General features: G+C 41.0%; 1 protein-coding gene across 1 annotated transcript in view; it reads left to right on the forward strand.

Moving 5' to 3' along the window:
* Positions 1 to 18,674, forward strand: part of LOC311041025 (target of Nesh-SH3-like) — a gene marked incomplete at its 5' end in the record, with an annotated part of 759,687 nt that overhangs the window by 22,099 nt on the left and 718,914 nt on the right. The window contains 3 exons of the mRNA XM_084051462.1: positions 8,283 to 8,351; positions 8,958 to 9,090; positions 16,876 to 17,060. Coding sequence (XP_083907588.1) covers positions 8,283 to 8,351; positions 8,958 to 9,090; positions 16,876 to 17,060 — 387 coding nt within the window. The remainder of the gene's footprint in view (positions 1 to 8,282; positions 8,352 to 8,957; positions 9,091 to 16,875; positions 17,061 to 18,674) is intronic.

Here is an 18,674-nt window from a genome sequence, read left to right on the forward strand (position 1 = left end):
GTCTGCACATCCCTGAACAGGGTTATGGGAAATGATATTGGCGGGGGCAACACATACAGAGCCATTTTAACCACTGATTATAAGTGCTAACACAAAATGAACAGCACTCCATGGACAGTCAGTCTTAACACCTACAGTACTTGGAGAGAGATGGGGTCTGTGAGCTGTTTACTAGGGGTGTCGAAAATTATCGATCTGAATCGGTAATCGATTTTAACATTAACGATGCGACTACATCGATGCGCATCGTATCGAATCGTTTTGTATTTAATATTTAATCATCTCTGAATCGAATGGAAGCCCATGTATGGGATACGCATCGTATGGCCTTGGAGTGGACAGATGCACCCCTAATAAACACAATGGTGTGATACATTTACTTGCCATCCATCTTTTTCCAGTATTTGAAGGTCAGCCAAGACATGCAACTTTAACTTTATAGATTAACTTGGGAAATGTCATTAAACCTGTAGTGGATAACACCAGATCGCACTGCATCGTATCGAATCTGTCACCCTGCGTTTTAACAGCGGGCAACTCTCGGGCGATGCCGGGCAACATCGCCCAAAATATAATGAAAGTCTATGAGACGGCGATCAGGCGAAGTGGGCGGGGGGGCGATGAAAGATGGATTTTCTTTATCTTTTTGGGCGATATCGCCCGGCATCGCCCAGAGTTGCCCGCTGTTAAAACGCACCGTCAGACACTAGCTTAACACCAGATCGCACTGCATCGTATCGAATCTGTCAGACACTAGCTTAACACCAGATCACACTGCATCGTATCGAATCTGTCAGACACTAGCTTAACACCAGATCACACTGCATCGTATCAAATCTGTCAGACACTAGCTTAACACCAGATCGCACTGCAGATCGCACTGCATCGTATCGAATCATATTGAATCGTATCAAATCGCATCAAATTCCAAACAAATCGAAATCGCATCTAATTGCACCCAATAGAATCGAATCGAATCGTTTTGTATTTAATATTTAATCATCTCTGAATCGAATCGAAGCCCATGTATGGGATACGCATCGTATGGCCTTGGAGTGGACAGATGCACACCCCTACTGTTTAACACAGATAACCTGTATGAATGAACCAGTATACACATCTTTAACACAGATAACCTGTATGAATGAACCAGTGTACACATCTTTAACACATATAACCTGTATGAATGAACCAGTATACACATCTTTAACACATATAACCTGTATGAATGAACCAGTATACACATCTTTAACACAGATAACCTGTATGAATGAACCAGTGTACACATCTTTAACACAGATAACCTGTATGAATGAACCAGTATACACATCTTTAACACAGATAACCTGTATGAATGAACCAGTGTACACATCTTTAACACAGATAACCTGTATGAATGAACCAGTGTAAACATCTTTAACACAGATAACCTGTATGAATGAACCAGTGTACACATCTTTAACACAGATAACCTGTATGAATGAACCAGTGTACACATCTTTAACACAGATAACCTGTATGAATGAACCAGTGTACACATCTTTAACACAGATAACCTGTATGAATGAACCAGCGCACACATCTTTAACACAGATAACCTGTGTGAATGAGCCAGTGTACACATCTTTACCACAGATAACCTGTATGAATGAACCAGTGTACACATCTTTACCACATATAACCTGTATGAATGAACCAGTGTACACATCTTTAACACAGATAACCTGTATGAATGAACCAGTGTACACATCTTTAACACAGATAACCTGTATGAATGAACCAGTGTACACATCTTTAACACAGATAACCTGTATGAATGAACCAGTGTACACATCTTTAACACAGATAACCTGTATGAATGAACCAGTGTACACATCTTTAACACATATAACCTGTATGAATGAACCAGTGTACACATCTTTAACACAGATAACCTGTATGAATGAACCAGTGTACACATCTTTAACACATATAACCTGTATGAATGAACCAGTGTACACATCTTTAACACAGATAACCTGTATGAATGAACCAGTATACACATCTTTAACACATATAACCTGTATGAATGAACCAGTGTACACATCTTTAACACATATAACCTGTATGAATGAACCAGTGTACACATCTTTAACACATATAACCTGTATGAATGAACCAGTGTACACATCTTTAACACAGATAACCTGTATGAATGAACCAGTGTACACATCTTTAACACAGATAACCTGTATGAATGAACCAGTGTACACATCTTTAACACAGATAACCTGTATGAATGAACCAGTGTACACATCTTTAACACAGATAACCTGTATGAATGAACCAGTGTACACATCTTTAACACAGATAACCTGTATGAATGAACCAGTGTACACATCTTTAACACAGATAACCTGTATGAATGAACCAGTATACACATCTTTAACACATATAACCTGTATGAATGAACCAGTGTACACATCTTTACCACATATAACCTGTATGAATGAACCAGTATACACATCTTTAACACATATAACCTGTATGAATGAACCAGTATACACATCTTTAACACATATAACCTGTATGAATGAACCAGTGTACACATCTTTACCACAGATAACCTGTATGAATGAACCAGTGTACACATCTTTAACACAGATAACCTGTATGAATGAACCAGTGTACACATCTTAAACACAGATAACCTGTATGAATGAACCAGTGTAAACATCTTTAACACAGATAACCTGTATGAATGAACCAGTACACACATCTTTAACACAGATAACCTGTGTGAATGAGCCAGTGTACACATCTTTAACACAGATAACCTGTATGAATGAACCAGTGTACACATCTTTAACACATATAACCTGTATGAATGAACCAGTATACACATCTTTAACACAGATAACCTGTATGAATGAACCAGTGTACACATCTTTAACACAGATAACCTGTATGAATGAACCAGTGTACACATCTTTAACACAGATAACCTGTATGAATGAACCAGTACACACATCTTTAACACAGATAACCTGTATGAATGAACCAGTGTACACATCTTTAACACAGATAACCTGTATGAATGAACCAGTGTACACATCTTTAACACATATAACCTGTATGAATGAACCAGTGTACACATCTTTAACACAGATAACCTGTATGAATGAACCAGTATACACATCTTTACCACAGATAACCTGTATGAATGAACCAGTGTACACATCTTTAACACAGATAACCTGTATGAATGAACCAGTGTACACATCTTTAACACAGATAACCTGTGTGAATGAACCAGTGTACACATCTTTAACACAGATAACCTGTATGAATGAACCAGTGTAAACATCTTTAACACAGATAACCTGTATGAATGAACCAGTGTACACATCTTTAACACAGATAACCTGTATGAATGAACCAGTGTACACATCTTTAACACAGATAACCTGTATGAATGAACCAGTGTACACATCTTTAACACAGATAACCTGTATGAATGAACCAGTGTACACATCTTTAACACAGATAACCTGTATGAATGAACCAGTGTACACATCTTTAACACAGATAACCTGTATGAATGAACCAGTGTACACATCTTTACCACAGATAACCTGTGTGAATGAGCCAGTGTACACATCTTAAACACAGATAACCTGTATGAATGAACCAGTGTAAACATCTTTAACACAGATAACCTGTATGAATGAACCAGTGTACACATCTTTAACACAGATAACCTGTGTGAATGAGCCAGTGTACACATCTTTAACACAGATAACCTGTATGAATGAACCAGCGCACACATCTTTAACACAGATAACCTGTATGAATGAACCAGTGTACACATCTTTAACACAGATAACCTGTATGAATGAACCAGTGTACACATCTTTAACACAGATAACCTGTATGAATGAACCAGTATACACATCTTTAACACATATAACCTGTATGAATGAACCAGTATACACATCTTTAACACAGATAACCTGTATGAATGAACCAGTGTACACATCTTTAACACAGATAACCTGTATGAATGAACCAGTATACACATCTTTAACACAGATAACCTGTATGAATGAACCAGTGTACACATCTTTAACACAGATAACCTGTATGAATGAACCAGTGTACACATCTTTAACACATATAACCTGTATGAATGAACCAGTGTACACATCTTTACCACATATAACCTGTATGAATGAACCAGTGTACACATCTTTAACACAGATAACCTGTATGAATGAACCAGTGTACACATCTTTAACACAGATAACCTGTATGAATGAACCAGTGTACACATCTTTAACACAGATAACCTGTATGAATGAACCAGTGTACACATCTTTAACACAGATAACCTGTATGAATGACCCAGTGTACACATCTTTAACACAGATAACCTGTATGAATGAACCAGTGTACACATCTTTAACACAGATAACCTGTGTGAATGAGCCAGTGTACACATCTTTAACACAGATAACCTGTATGAATGAACCAGTGTACACATCTTTAACACATATAACCTGTATGAATGAACCAGTGTACACATCTTTAACACAGATAACCTGTATGAATGAACCAGTGTACACATCTTTAACACATATAACCTGTATGAATGAACCAGTGTACACATCTTTAACACAGATAACCTGTATGAATGAACCAGTGTACACATCTTTAACACAGATAACCTGTGTGAATGAACCAGTGTACACATCTTTAACACATATAACCTGTATGAATGAACCAGTGTACACATCTTTAACACAGATAACCTGTATGAATGAGCCAGTGTACACATCTTTAACACAGATAACCTGTATGAATGAACCAGTGTACACATCTTTAACACAGATAACCTGTATGAATGAACCAGTGTACACATCTTTAACACAGATAACCTGTATGAATGAACCAGTGTACACATCTTTAACACAGATAACCTGTATGAATGAACCAGTGTACACATCTTTAACACATATAACCTGTATGAATGAACCAGTGTACACATCTTTAACACAGATAACCTGTATGAATGAACCAGTGTACACATCTTTAACACAGATAACCTGTATGAATGAACCAGTGTAAACATCTTTAACACAGATAACCTGTATGAATGAACCAGTGTACACATCTTTAACACAGATAACCTGTATGAATGAACCAGTGTACACATCTTTAACACAGATAACCTGTATGAATGAACCAGTGTACACATCTTTAACACAGATAACCTGTGTGAATGAACCAGTATACACATCTTTAACACATATAACCTGTATGAATGAACCAGTGTACACATCTTTAACACAGATAACCTGTATGAATGAACCAGTGTACACATCTTTAACACAGATAACCTGTATGAATGAACCAGTGTACACATCTTTAACACAGATAACTTGTATGAATGAACCAGTGCACACATCTTTAACACAGATAACCTGTATGAATGAACCAGTGTAAACATCTTTAACACATATAACCTGTATGAATGAACCAGTGTACACATCTTTAACACAGATAACCTGTATGAATGAACCAGTGTACACATCTTTAACACAGATAACCTGTATGAATGAACCAGTGTACACATCTTTAACACAGATAACCTGTATGAATGAACCAGTGTACACATCTTTAACACAGATAACCAGTGTTGGGATAGTTACTAAAACATAGTAATATGTTACTTATTACATATTACTTGTTTAAAAAGTAATGTAGTTACTTTACTTATTACTCCCTGCCAAAAGTACCTAGTTACTTATTACTTTAGTTACTTTTTTTTTCTCGCCCCCAGTAATTTGCATCCTTTCTCCCCAAAAGTCTGACTTTGCATTTTCAACATTAGCAGTTGTTTTTTTCTCTTTTCTGCAGCCTACATTGTAAAATCCTCATTGTACACTCATTTGAATTATATTAACACTAAGACTTTTACAGTGTATGAATTCATAACTTACAGACTAAATGAAAACCATTTGACGACTATGAATTGAATACTAAGGACCTCAATGGAAACAAGTATTTTAAATGTATTTAATGTATTTTTTGCCTAATAAAATATTCAAATTCAAACACCTGGGCTCAAACAGATAATGACTCATCATGAGACACAATCTTTGAACAACTTCTGTTGTTTATTAAAGCTCCAAACATAAACTAAACAAACATAAATAAAAACATCTTCATAAACTGCTATATTTCTTTGTAAACAAAATGTATTCTAATAAAATACAAAAATAAAAAGGCTCCCATAGCAACACATATCATCGTGGGCTAGGCCTATGTACTAGGTTAAACAAAACAGTTAAACAACAAAACCTCTTCAAATAAACACACTCAAACCCAGAGTACCACGAGGCTCTTGAAAAAAAGTAATAAGTTACTTTTTGAAAAAAAGTAAAGGTAATATTATTACTCAAAACGTGAAAGTAATTAGTTACGTTACTAGTTACTGGGAAAAGGTAATAATATTACTTTAAGTTACATATTACTTTAGTTACTTCCCAACACTGCAGATAACCTGTGTCACACCCCAGGCTGGGTGAGGGTAGTAAATAATTTATTACTATATAATTTGGAATTTTTCAAAAATAGCAGATCTACAAGCTCATAGCGCGGCACTCGGTGCCACGCTATGAGCTTGTAGATCTGCTATTTTTGAATAGCCCAAAGTGTAAAATAATGCTTTTTAGCTCAAATCAAAAAGTGACACAGATGCTTCTTCAGGGCTTCAAGGGTTAAAGTAAAAAAAGCCACATAGAAATACCACGTTACCAAGTATAAAAGTATTCTAACTTTTCACTAGTCGATCTACAAGCTCACAGCGCGTCACGTCACAAGTATAAGGTGGTGTTGAATACTCCAGTAAAGTAAAACTAAACAAAGTACCTCCGGAATTGTACTCAAGTAGAGTACTAGAGTACAAGTACTCAGTCGGTGTGTGTGTGTGTGTGTGGGTGTGTGTGTGTAGTGTTGTGTATACACAATCCTAAAGAGAACATGGATCAACTTTAATCCTCTTTCCCACAAGTATCTGAGTGCACTTCACACACACACACACACACACACACACACACACACACACACACACACACACACACGCACGCGCGCACACTCGCACAGACGCACACACACACACACACACACACACACACACACACACACACACACACACACACACGCACGCGCGCACGCACGCACACACACACACGAGCAAAACATTAAGATTACGCTGCGGAAGAACAAAATAATATAAAAACTCAATCAAAGGCAGCTGCAATAAGCTAGCCTGGGATCCAGCCTGCTTCGCTACGTTCGGCGGAACTTTTTTCTCTCTCCTCGCTACTCAGTCTGGAATGCCTCCCTATCTCTCCAAGGGAGGCGGGACATGCCAAACGTTTCGAATCGTGCCGTGGCTTCTGATTGGTCTGTGGTGGGGCGGGGCGGGACAAAAAAAAAACAGTGTGATCGTTGCGATTCGTCATTCGTTTGAACAACATCCAATCAGCAACGACTTTGTATACTTAACCCTTTAAGCCCTGAAGAAGCATCTGTGTCACTTTTTGATTTGAGCTAAAAAGCATTTTTTTCACTCTTTGGCTATTCAAAAAATAGCAGATCTACAAGCTCATAGCGCGTATCTGCTATTTTTGAAAAATCGTGAAAATGTGTGCAAATCTTTTAATATATATATATTGTTTTAAAGCGAAATTTTTTAACTCAAAGCTTTGCTTCCGGGGGTCCCTGGAACATATATTTTTAGATGGGGGGTCCGTGGCTAAATACATGTCATTTTGGGGGTCCTTGACATGGAAAAAAGAACCACTGATATTATGGCGACATAATATCAGCTTGTAGATCTAAACTAATAGCATTGAATAGAGAACAAACAGCTTGTAGATCTAAACTAATAGCCTTGAATAGAAAACAAACAGCTTGTAGATCTAAACTAATAAACAAACAGCTTGTAGATCGGCTATTTCTTTTCTATTCACAGAAGGACAAGCATGTCTTAACATATCTGAAAAGGCGTGTGTGTGTGTGTGTGTGTGTGCGTGTGCGTGTGCGTGCGCGTGCGCGTGCGCGTGTGTGTGTGTGTGTGTGTGCGCGTGTGTGCGTGTGTGTGTGTGTGTGTGTGTGTGTGTGTGTGTGTGTGTGTGTGTGTGCGTGTGTGTGTGTGTGTGTGTGTGTGCGTGCGCGTGTGTGTGTGTGTGTGTGTGTGTTGTCAAACTTGTTTAGAGTGTTCTTTATGTTTTCAGACGCTGAACCAAAGTACCTGGTTGCTGTTCAGCCCATTCCCATCAGCCATGTGAAGAAGCAGTGCACAGGTGAGGAAATACACACTATACAGCAGTGGTGGAAAGTAACTAAGTACATTTACTCATGTACTGGTGTGTGTGTGTGTGTGTGTGGGGGGGGTGGGTGTGTGGGGGGTGGTGTTTGGGTGTCCTGGGCATGACGTTAAACCGCCCCGTTGTAACTACCATCAGTCAGTGTAGTAGGTGCAGTGTGGATGCATTTGTAATTTCTATAGCTTGCATACAAGAAGACATTTCTCACCCGGTGGAATCTACCAACTGCGAGGCGTTGTGAGCTTGTAGATCTGCTATTTTTCGTTAAAGAGGTATAGGTGTAGAGGGAAAAAAAGAGCAGACCAAGTAAACACAAAAAAAAAGTATAATTTACTTGAGCACCTGCCCCTCAAAATGTCTGTGCACGCCACTGCTAACATATGTGTGTGTCCCCTGTGTGTGGACGTACATACATTGTTAAACTCTGTGTGTGTGTGTGTGTGTGTGTGTGTGTGTGTGTGTGTGTGTGTGTGTGTGTGTGTGTGTGTGTGTGTGTGTGTGTGTGTGTGTGTGTGTGTGTGTGTGTGTGTGTGTGTGTGTGTGTGTGTGTGTGTGTGTGTGTGCGCGTGCGTGCGTGTGTAGGTAAGGTGAACCTGGAAGAACCTCTGCACCTGGTCATCGGCTCACTCAGCCCTGCCGCGGTGCTTCTGTCCTGGGGGGACCAGAGGCCTCCCCATGATGACGGAGACCAGCTGGACCAATGTCTGGAGGACGGGTGAGTCTCCTCCCCCTTCAGACTCCACCCCTTTCAGACTCCACCCCCCCTAGCACTCACCTTTAATATGATAGAACACACAGTGGTGTAAAGTAACTAAAGTACATGTACCTAAGTGCTGTACTTAAGTACAATTTTGAGGTATTTGTACGTTACTTGAGTATTTCCAATTTCCAATACTTTTACTTCTACTCCGCTACATCTCTGAGGCAAATATTGTACTTTTACTCCACTACAATTATTTGAGAATTTTGGTTACTAGTTACTTTGCGGATATAAACTATGATATTATGAAACATACATTAACCACTTTAGCCCTATTTTATACATATAGGCTATTTGAAAACAGCAGATCTACAAGCTCACAACGCGTCGCGATAAGACACGTTGTGAGCTTGTAGATTGGCTGTTTTAAAATGTTTAGTACTTTTACTTTTGGTACTTTAAGTACATTCATTTTGCACTTTTACTCAAGTACATTTTTAATTCTGGACTTTTACTTGTAACAGAGTATTTTTAGCGGTGCCAACCGCTCTACATTTGACCGTGACTCCGTGTCCGTCCGTATGAGCCCGGGATGAGCATTGGATTTTAAACAGCTCTAACTCCAGTTTGCAGCATGCCACCAAGTCCAAATTTGGTATGTGGACTTAGACCACCAATAGGGACGGACGAGCATTAATTGCTGAAGCCCCGCCCCCTCTGTCTTCCCATTGGCTGGCCTTTAAACAGCCATAACTCCAGTTCGCAGCATGCTACAGAGTAAAAATGTTGTACATGGACTAAAACCACCAATAGGGACAAACTGTAATTACTTAAGCCCCGCCCCCTCTGTCTGCCCATAGGCTGGGCTTTAAACAGCCATCATTCCAGTTTGCAGCATGCTACCAAGTACAAATTTGGTAAGTGGACTCAGACCACCAATAGGGACGAACTGAAATGAGTTAAGCCCCGCCCCAAAGGCACCGCTTCCTTCACACAGGGTGTGATTTTTATATTGCAGTATTGGTACTTTTACTTAACACATCGGGTGCCAAACACGGTCTGAACCGTGTGTTTACATAGTGGCGGTTCCGAAGCTTCGGTGCCGAACACGGTCTGAACCGTGATTTCAGTCTTTTTGTTTTTTTCGTTTTTCTCCGCGCGGCTCTGGGAGCACCCATTGTAATCCTGCGAAGGAAGTGCCAGATCGCTCACCGGAAACACATTTTTAGGACAGCTCAAGCGAAGCGAGCTGTCCTCTATGGAGAGAGATGAAAGGCATCTGAGGTATGTGGGATGTAACCTCTGCAGGCTTATAAAGAGAGGAGGTGGCTTAGGCGAAAAAGGGGCGTAACGGGGCGTGATTTGGTCAGGGACTCTCTGTTTGTGGGAAAAAGTGGGCCGGCTTGCTAAAAAAGGGTCTGGTTGCCACCGATTGGTTGCTGCAACTTGGATTCATGCAGGGAGACGCCCCCTCTTTGCTCCAAACACCGATTGGTTGCTGCAACTTGGATTCATGCAGGGAGACGCCCCCTCTTTGCTCCGAAAAATTTGGAACGGCTGCCTGTTGTCACAGGCACTCAGGCACTGCAGAGAAGTAGACACAGTGGTGGAAAAAGTACTCAAATTCTTTACTTAAGTAAAAGTACCAATACTGCAATATAAAAATACTCCGTTACAAGTAAAAGTCCAGAATTAAAAATGTACTTGAGTAAAAGTACAAAAGTATTGGCATCAAAATGTACTTAAAGTACCAAAAGTAAAAGTACTAAATATTTGAAAATAGCCGATCTACAAATATTTGAAAATAGCCGATCTACAAGCTCACAAGGCGTCGCGATGCGACGCGTTGTGAGCTTGTAGATCTGCTATTTTCAAATAGCCTATAGGTATGAAATAGGGCTAAAGTGGTTAATGTATATTTCATTATATCATAGTTTATATCTGAAAAGTAACTAGTAACTAAAGTTTTCAACTAAATGTAGAGTAAAAGTGCAATATTTGCCTCTGAGATGTAGTGGAGTAGAAGTAAAAGTATTGTAAATTGGAAATACTCAAGTAAAGTACAAATACCTCAAAACTGTACTCAAGTACAGTACTTTAGTAAATGTACTTAGTTACTTTCCACCACTGAGTAGACATGTAGACTATAGACTATGGAGGCATCAGAATTTTGTATTAAATTATAGAATGCACCAAAACATTAATAAGTGTTGACTTGAATCTATTTAAGCCACAATAAAGCCCCGCTTTTATTTTTGATTTTTATTTGGGGTTTATTTAGCATAGTTTTAGATGATTTTCTGTGCACATTTCTTCATTTAAGCATCGCGAGCTGCGAACGGCCTTTTTGCATGTAGTTGAAGCGCAAGGGGCGGCGGGGGGGAGAGAGTCGCAGATAGACAGCTGGAGAGTTGAATAACCTCCTCTTCAAATAACCAGATTTATTTACCAAAGTAGCCTATGTAGGCGACCTACATGTTTATGTTTTAGCTTAGACACGGGTAGCCTACAATAGTTGGTAGATGATTGGTAAATTATTAACCATGACAACGACTCAAAGACTTTTATTTTGTACTTTCTTGAACCACAAGCATATCGCTGCACCAGTAGGCTACATGAGAGAGAAAAAGGGGGGGGGGACCACTTGATACACAAAAACAAAGCTGGCAATGTATTGCTAATATCCAGGGATGCTTTGTTAGGCTACAGAGTGCAAAGCACTACATTTAGCCAGTGAGAATTGCAGTGTACATAAAGTGCGCTCGGAAAGGTTTATTTTAGGAGCGCTTTGTGATGCACCGTGCAGTCAAATCCGCGGTGTCAATAAATTCCACTGCCCGCTCTTTGATGAGTCCTCCATCCTCCATGAATCGAATACAAACTGCAACTAGTTCCCGTTTGGAAAGCGGGAAATCTTTATACGCGAGTAGGCCTATTGCAAAATATTGTCCAATGTCCACTGAGTTCAGCCTTTATTTTACCAAGCAGGACTGATGCTGCAGCCTGAAGCAGCTTGCCCTGAAAGTGGTTTAGGCGACCGTTCGTTTAGGCGTCCTCGCGTCGCTGAGTTTGCTCTGGACAAACTTTTTTTTTTACGCTGGTGCCATTGCTGCCTCTCTGCTGTCTCAAGAATCAAACATGAAGAGAACGAGGCCACTCAGGCCAGGACATGTGTGTGGTGTTTATATTGTGCGCTTATGTCAATAAACCGGTTCTGTGAATGAGGGACACAGACAGACACATTTCACACTCGAGTGTGAAATGGGATTCTGAGAATACACATTGGCTCAATTGCTCAAAAGACCCAACATCCTCCAGACACGCAGGACGTAGAGAGAGAATGGATGTGTATTACGTTATTTGTCAGCCTTAAGTATAGGGGCGATATTCATAGTAAATACACAAAAAGCTGTCTGGCGGAGTTAAGGCACAGTGGCCCTCATTTATCAACGCGGTGTAGCCCGAATAATGAACGTACGGCGATATCACCGCACCTTTCGGCATTTATCAATATATCCTGACGTGGGCTTCATCCTACTTTACGCTGAGATCTCACGTCTGGTCGAGACCAATTGTTGACGTTGGCTGCGCCCGTTTATTCCATTCTAGACCTGCGGAGCAGACGGTCTGACAGGCATCTGGACACATATATCCACTCCAAAATGTATATCTACACTAATAAATAATCCCTGTGAAAATATAACATTTTATAAAGTAATTTAAACAAACTGCTTTAACAGTCATTCGGTTAGGCTTGCAGATCTGCATGGCTGCGTTGGCTATTTGAAAATAGCAGATCTACAAGCTCACAACAGGTCCCATCACTACGCGTTGTGAGCTTGTAGATCTGCTATTTTCAGCGCAGCAGCGATTCTGCGAGATAATTTTCGGGAGCCCCGAGTCCCCGACATTCTTTTCATGGACAGTGAGGTCCAGAGAGAGAGAGAGAGAGAGAGAGAGAGAGAGAGAGAGAGAGAGAGAGAGAGAGAGAGAGAGAGAGAGAGAGAGAGAGAGAGAGAGAGAGAGAGAGAGAGAGAGAGAGAGAGAGAGAGAGAGAGAGAGAGAGAGAGAGAGAGAGAGAGAACCACGATAACGCAATGGTGATTATGAACCACGTACCCAAACCCGTTAAAGGCTGCTTTTCCCAAGCTGAACTATACTATTGTTCAATGAAAAGCATTGTAATCCGATTAGTGGCCATTTTTTCATAATGTATTCGAGTGCAATACACCTACCAACCGATAGGGTCACTCTGTTAAAAGCATATGGCCACCGATCAGATTAAAATGCTTTTTATTGAACAATACGGATGATACAGGTACTTTTGAGAGCCCATATATACATGTAACCTCCGTCGCCATGGGATAAGCACTTTATCTTTGAAATATGAACGTTTATGTAGATGTACGGGTCATAAATGGAGAAAGTGCAAACACTAGGTTGAAGTTCATCCATGACGGTCGTGACAGTCGACCGTCGTGTATCCGTGGCTATTACTCCCTCTAACATTTCCCATGTTTTTAGCAGTGGTGGAAAAAGTACTCAAATTCTTTACTTAAGTAAAAGTACCAATACTGCAATATAGAAATACTCTTGTTACAAGTAAAAGTCCAGAATTCAAAATTTACTTGAGTAAAAGTACAAAAGTATTGGCATCAAAATGCACTTAAAGTACCAAAAGTAAAAGTACTAAATATTTGAAAATAGCAGATCTTCAAGCTCACAACGGGTCGCGATGCGACGCGTTGTGAGCTTGTAGACCGGCTAGGTATAAAATAGGGTTAAAGTGGTTAATGTATGTTTCATTATATCATAATTTATATCTGAAAAGTAACTAGTAACTAAAGTTTTCAAATACATGTAGTGGAGTAAAAGTACAATAGTTGCCTCTGAGATGTAGTGGAGTAGTAGTAAAAGTATTGGAAATTGGAAATACTCAAGTAAAGTACAGATACCTCAAAATTGTACTTATAAGTACAGTACTTGAGTAAATGTACTTAGTTACTTTCCACCACTGGTTTTTAGTGTATTGAAATAATGTCATGCATATTTGTCCAGTGCATAGCCTACTGCAGGCCTTGTTGACTAGATTTAGAATAGATTTTTAAGCTCTTGCTCCTGAAATGATCGATTATTTTTTAAGGGGAAACGCCATCATTTAACATGCAAGTCAATGGGTGAGAAGGACATTGCCAGGCACAAGTGTAGGTAATTAATGTATTTGTGCAAGATGACCCTGCTACTGTATATAAAATGTGTATATTACTCGTTCATCATGGTTCATGTTCAAATAGCTCAATCCAAAATATAATGCTGTAGGCCTAAGTGTTAGGCTGTATTTACGCACCTGCTTAATTGTAATTAATGCTTAAATATAGTTATGACCGGTATTTTTTATCAGATGTCTGATACATTTGATTCATTCCGGACATTGGGACCAGCAGGTTACAATCCTATATCGTAACCCCTGGTATTGACCACATTGCTTAGCAGAGTTCAGTGATGCAAATGCATGTCAAGTTGATCAACAGATTGTATTATTCTCCAATGCAATAACAGTACTGAAATGAAGGCTATAAGGGCAATAATGGGAGCCCTTTCTTTTTTAAAGTAACTTCAAAGTTACTTTTCACAGTAACGCATTACTTTTTGGTTTAAGTAACTAGTAAAGTAACTGAGTTACTTTTACATGACAAGTAACTAGTAATGGTAACTAGTCACTGGTTTTCAGTAACTAGCACACCACTAGCACAACACTACAACGGTGTCTAACCGAGAGTTATACTTCTCCAGTACAACGGTGTCTAACCGAGAGTTATACTTCTCCAGTACAACGGTGTCTAACCGAGAGTTATACTTCTCCAGTACAACGGTGTCTAACTGAGAGTCCATGCAGATCACAGTTGACAAATATTATATATTATCGGAGCTATTATTAATGTTATCGGTTTTATCGTGATGACGTCATAATTCCTGATATCGAACCGATAATTATCGTGCCGATACTTATCGTGCACTAATAATTTTATCGCAAATTATTGTCTCCGCCAGGCCGAAGGCATGGCGAGAGAGTATGTTTTACCCCCTGTCCGTCCGTGTGTCTGTGTGTGTGTGTGTCCGTGTGTCTGTGAACAGCTAATCTCTGGCACCGTTGGCTTGATCGCAGTGAAACTGTGCACACACACTCCCTGGATGCCAGAGCAGAACCTCTGCCCCAAATTTTTCACATGGGCCTTTTATAGCGCCACCAGGAGGCTGATTTGTGCAAAAGACATTTTTGGACAGTACTCCTACAGATTTTATCCAAACATCACGCAAATCGGTGCACAGTATCTCTATAGTCATGTGATCAACACAGATCTGCCTGATTTTCCATATTCCATCCTGATTGGCTAAGGTTGGCTTCCAAAGTTTGCAGGATTGGTCCATTTTGAACTAAATGCCTCAAATCATGAACGCAGCTTGTGATTTATGTGAAATTTAACACGCATGTTCCCACTAGGCCGAGGAAGAAATGCCATTTGAAAATGTTCAAATCAGCCTCATGGTGGCGCTATAAAAGGCAGATTTGTGTTTTTAACTATCTGCACCGATCTGCGTGAAACTTTGCACACATACTCCCTAGAGGCCAAGGAAAAATATCTGCCCTGCATTTTTCACATTAGCCTTTTATAGCGCCACCAGGAGGCCGTAAAAAAGTTTTACTTATGTAAAACTTTTTTTTTTTTAGATTAAGCCTTCACATTTTTTCCAAATTTCACGCAAATCGGTACACATGATCTCTATAGTCATGTGATCAAGATGCATCTGTTTGATATTTCATATTCCATCGTGATTGGCTAACATTGACATCTAAAGTTTGCAGGAGTGGCCCGCTTTGAACAAAATGCCGCAAATCATGAACACAGCGTCCAATTGTGGTGGAACTTTGCACGCACATTTGCACTACGTTGAAGAACAAACGCCACCCTTTTAACATTGCCCTATTATAGCGCCACCAGGAGGCAGATGTTTCTTTTTTATATTACTTTTAATTTTGTCCAAACATGCAAATCAGTACACATGATCTCTATAGTCAAGTGATCAAGATGGATCTGTCAAATTTTTTATATTCCATCCTGATTGGCGAATTCCGAAATCCGAATTCCGAAATCCCTTGGCGAATTCCGAATCCCTTGGGGGTCCCCCCAGGGACCCCCAAGGGTCTCCAGGGACCCCTAAGGGGGGGGGACGACCGCGGACCTCCTTTTTTTTTTTTTTTCATCCCATGCTTTTGTACCCCCAAAACTATTTTCTTTTTTTTGGGGGGGGGGGGGGGGGGGTCCTGCGCTGTCCATCATGACATCTATGTCATTCTTTCTTGTTTTTTCCCATCCGCTTCCTTTCCTACTTTCCTACTTTGAAACGCCTATATCTCCGAATCTGTTTCCTGTGGGGAAAAACGGTCATGCGCGATGCGCGATCCCCCCCCCGTTGTAACCCGCGAGGGGAATGTTATGGTTCCAGGCAGTAGCCAGGCTCATGGGACAACATGAATCGATGCTTTGTTTTGCGTGGATTTGCTTGTAACGCACGTGGAAACGTTAAACAGCAAAGCGCAGTCAATGGGGAGAATGCTGGCACCCACGGTAAGTTGTTATGAAAAAATGCTGGCACCCGATGTGTTAAGTAAAGAATTTGAGTACTTTTTCTACCACTGGAGTATGGATATATGGATGGATGGATGGATGTATGTATGGATGGATGTAGGGATGGATGGATGGTTGAAGGAATGACCAACGTCTCTAACGCGTCCCTCAGTTTCTACACCGTCCGCTACAGAGAGAGGAACAGGAAGTGGAACTACCGGACGTGTCCCACCAGTGACACGGTCGTCGACAACCTGAAGCCCGACACGCCCTACGAGTTCGCCGTCCGCTCCAACCAGGACGGCCGCAAGGCGGGGCTGTGGAGCAAACCCCTCCTACACAACACCGTCGTGACAGGTAGACCAATCAAAAACCCCTCCTACACAACACCGTCATGACAGGTAGACCAATCAAAACCCCTCCTACATAACTACATCATGACAGGTAGACCAATCAAAACCCCTCCTACACAACACCGTCATGACAGGTAGACCAATCAAAAACCCCTCCTACACAACACCGTCATGACAGGTAGACCAATCAAAACCCCTCCTACATAACTACATCATGACAGGTAGACCAATCAAAACCCCTCCTACACAACACCGTCATGACAGGTAGACCGATCAAAACCCCTCCTACATTACACCGACATGACAGGTAGACCAATCAAAACCCCTCCTACATTACACCGACATGACAGGTAGACCAATCAAAACCCCTCCTACATTACACCGACATGACAGGTAGACCAATCAAAACCCCTCCTACATAACTCCATCATGACAGGTAGACCAATCAAAACCCCTCCTACATAACTCCATCATGACAGGTAGACCAATCAAAACCCTTCTTACATTACACCATCATGACAGGTAAAAACTAGCAACTGTTTGGAACCTCAGCTTCCACTATAGCTCAGAACACACTATACCAGTGGTTCTCAAACTTTTTCATGTCAAGGACCCCCAAATTGACACTTATTAGCCCGCGGACCCCCATTTCAAAACATATGCTAGGGACCCCCCATAAGAGAAGATTTTTTTCCGGCTCTAGCAGTGATTCTCAACCATTTTAATTTCAAGGACCCCCAGTTTGACATGCATTAGGCTACGGACCCCCATTTAATGGCATTTCTAACCCTGGGACCCCAATTTATATTGTAAAATCAATGTTAATTTAACTCTGAGAGTGTACAAATGGAACCAAATGGACCCGTTAGGGTCCATTTGGTTCCATTTGTACACTCTCAGAGTTACAGACCCATAAGGGTCCATTTGGTTCCTATAAATCATTTAGCCGGGGACCCCCTGGTATCCCCTCAAGTACCCCCGGGGGTCCCCAGACCCCACTTTGTGAACCAATGCACTACACACAGGGCTGCACATAACTGGTGCGCAGGTGCACATGCGCACCCAAAATAAATAATGCGCACCACATCAGACGAGACGCGAGGCGCTTTTATGCGTACCAACAGCTGGGACAGGAATTTCCAAGCTTTTATTTTTTTAGCAAAAATAAAAAAATAAAAGCCTGGAGATCGAGGCTAGGAGTTTACTTCCTGAAGCCACACAATCACGCTAAAGCATGCGTCGCCCCCATGTACAGCCATTAGGCGCAGGGGAAGGGGACGCATGCTGCACGTGCTCCGTGTGAGTGTTGCCTCGCGTCGCCTCGCATTGCCTCGCCGCGTATACACGCAGCCAGCAGCGGCTGTTAGAGGCACTCGTCGTCACCGATGATGAACGCACCGTAACGGGGTGCAACATATGCCGTGAACGTCCAAATCTGGCGGATAAAAGCAGTGCAGCAGAGGGCACCAACCTTGGGTGCTTCTCCTAACGGCATTTGAGAAAAAAAACGGCGAAAATCGGCGGAATTTGGAAGCGGAGCGTCCTTTTTTTCTCACGCAGTAGACCCCCCCCCCCCCCCCCCCCCATTGACAAAACTGTCCGGTGGGCGCCGTGCTGC

Source organism: Gymnoscopelus microlampas, assembly GCF_963454915.1.
Source record: "Gymnoscopelus microlampas genome assembly, chromosome: 24".
In the NCBI taxonomy this organism is placed as follows: domain Eukaryota; kingdom Metazoa; phylum Chordata; class Actinopteri; order Myctophiformes; family Myctophidae; genus Gymnoscopelus; species Gymnoscopelus microlampas.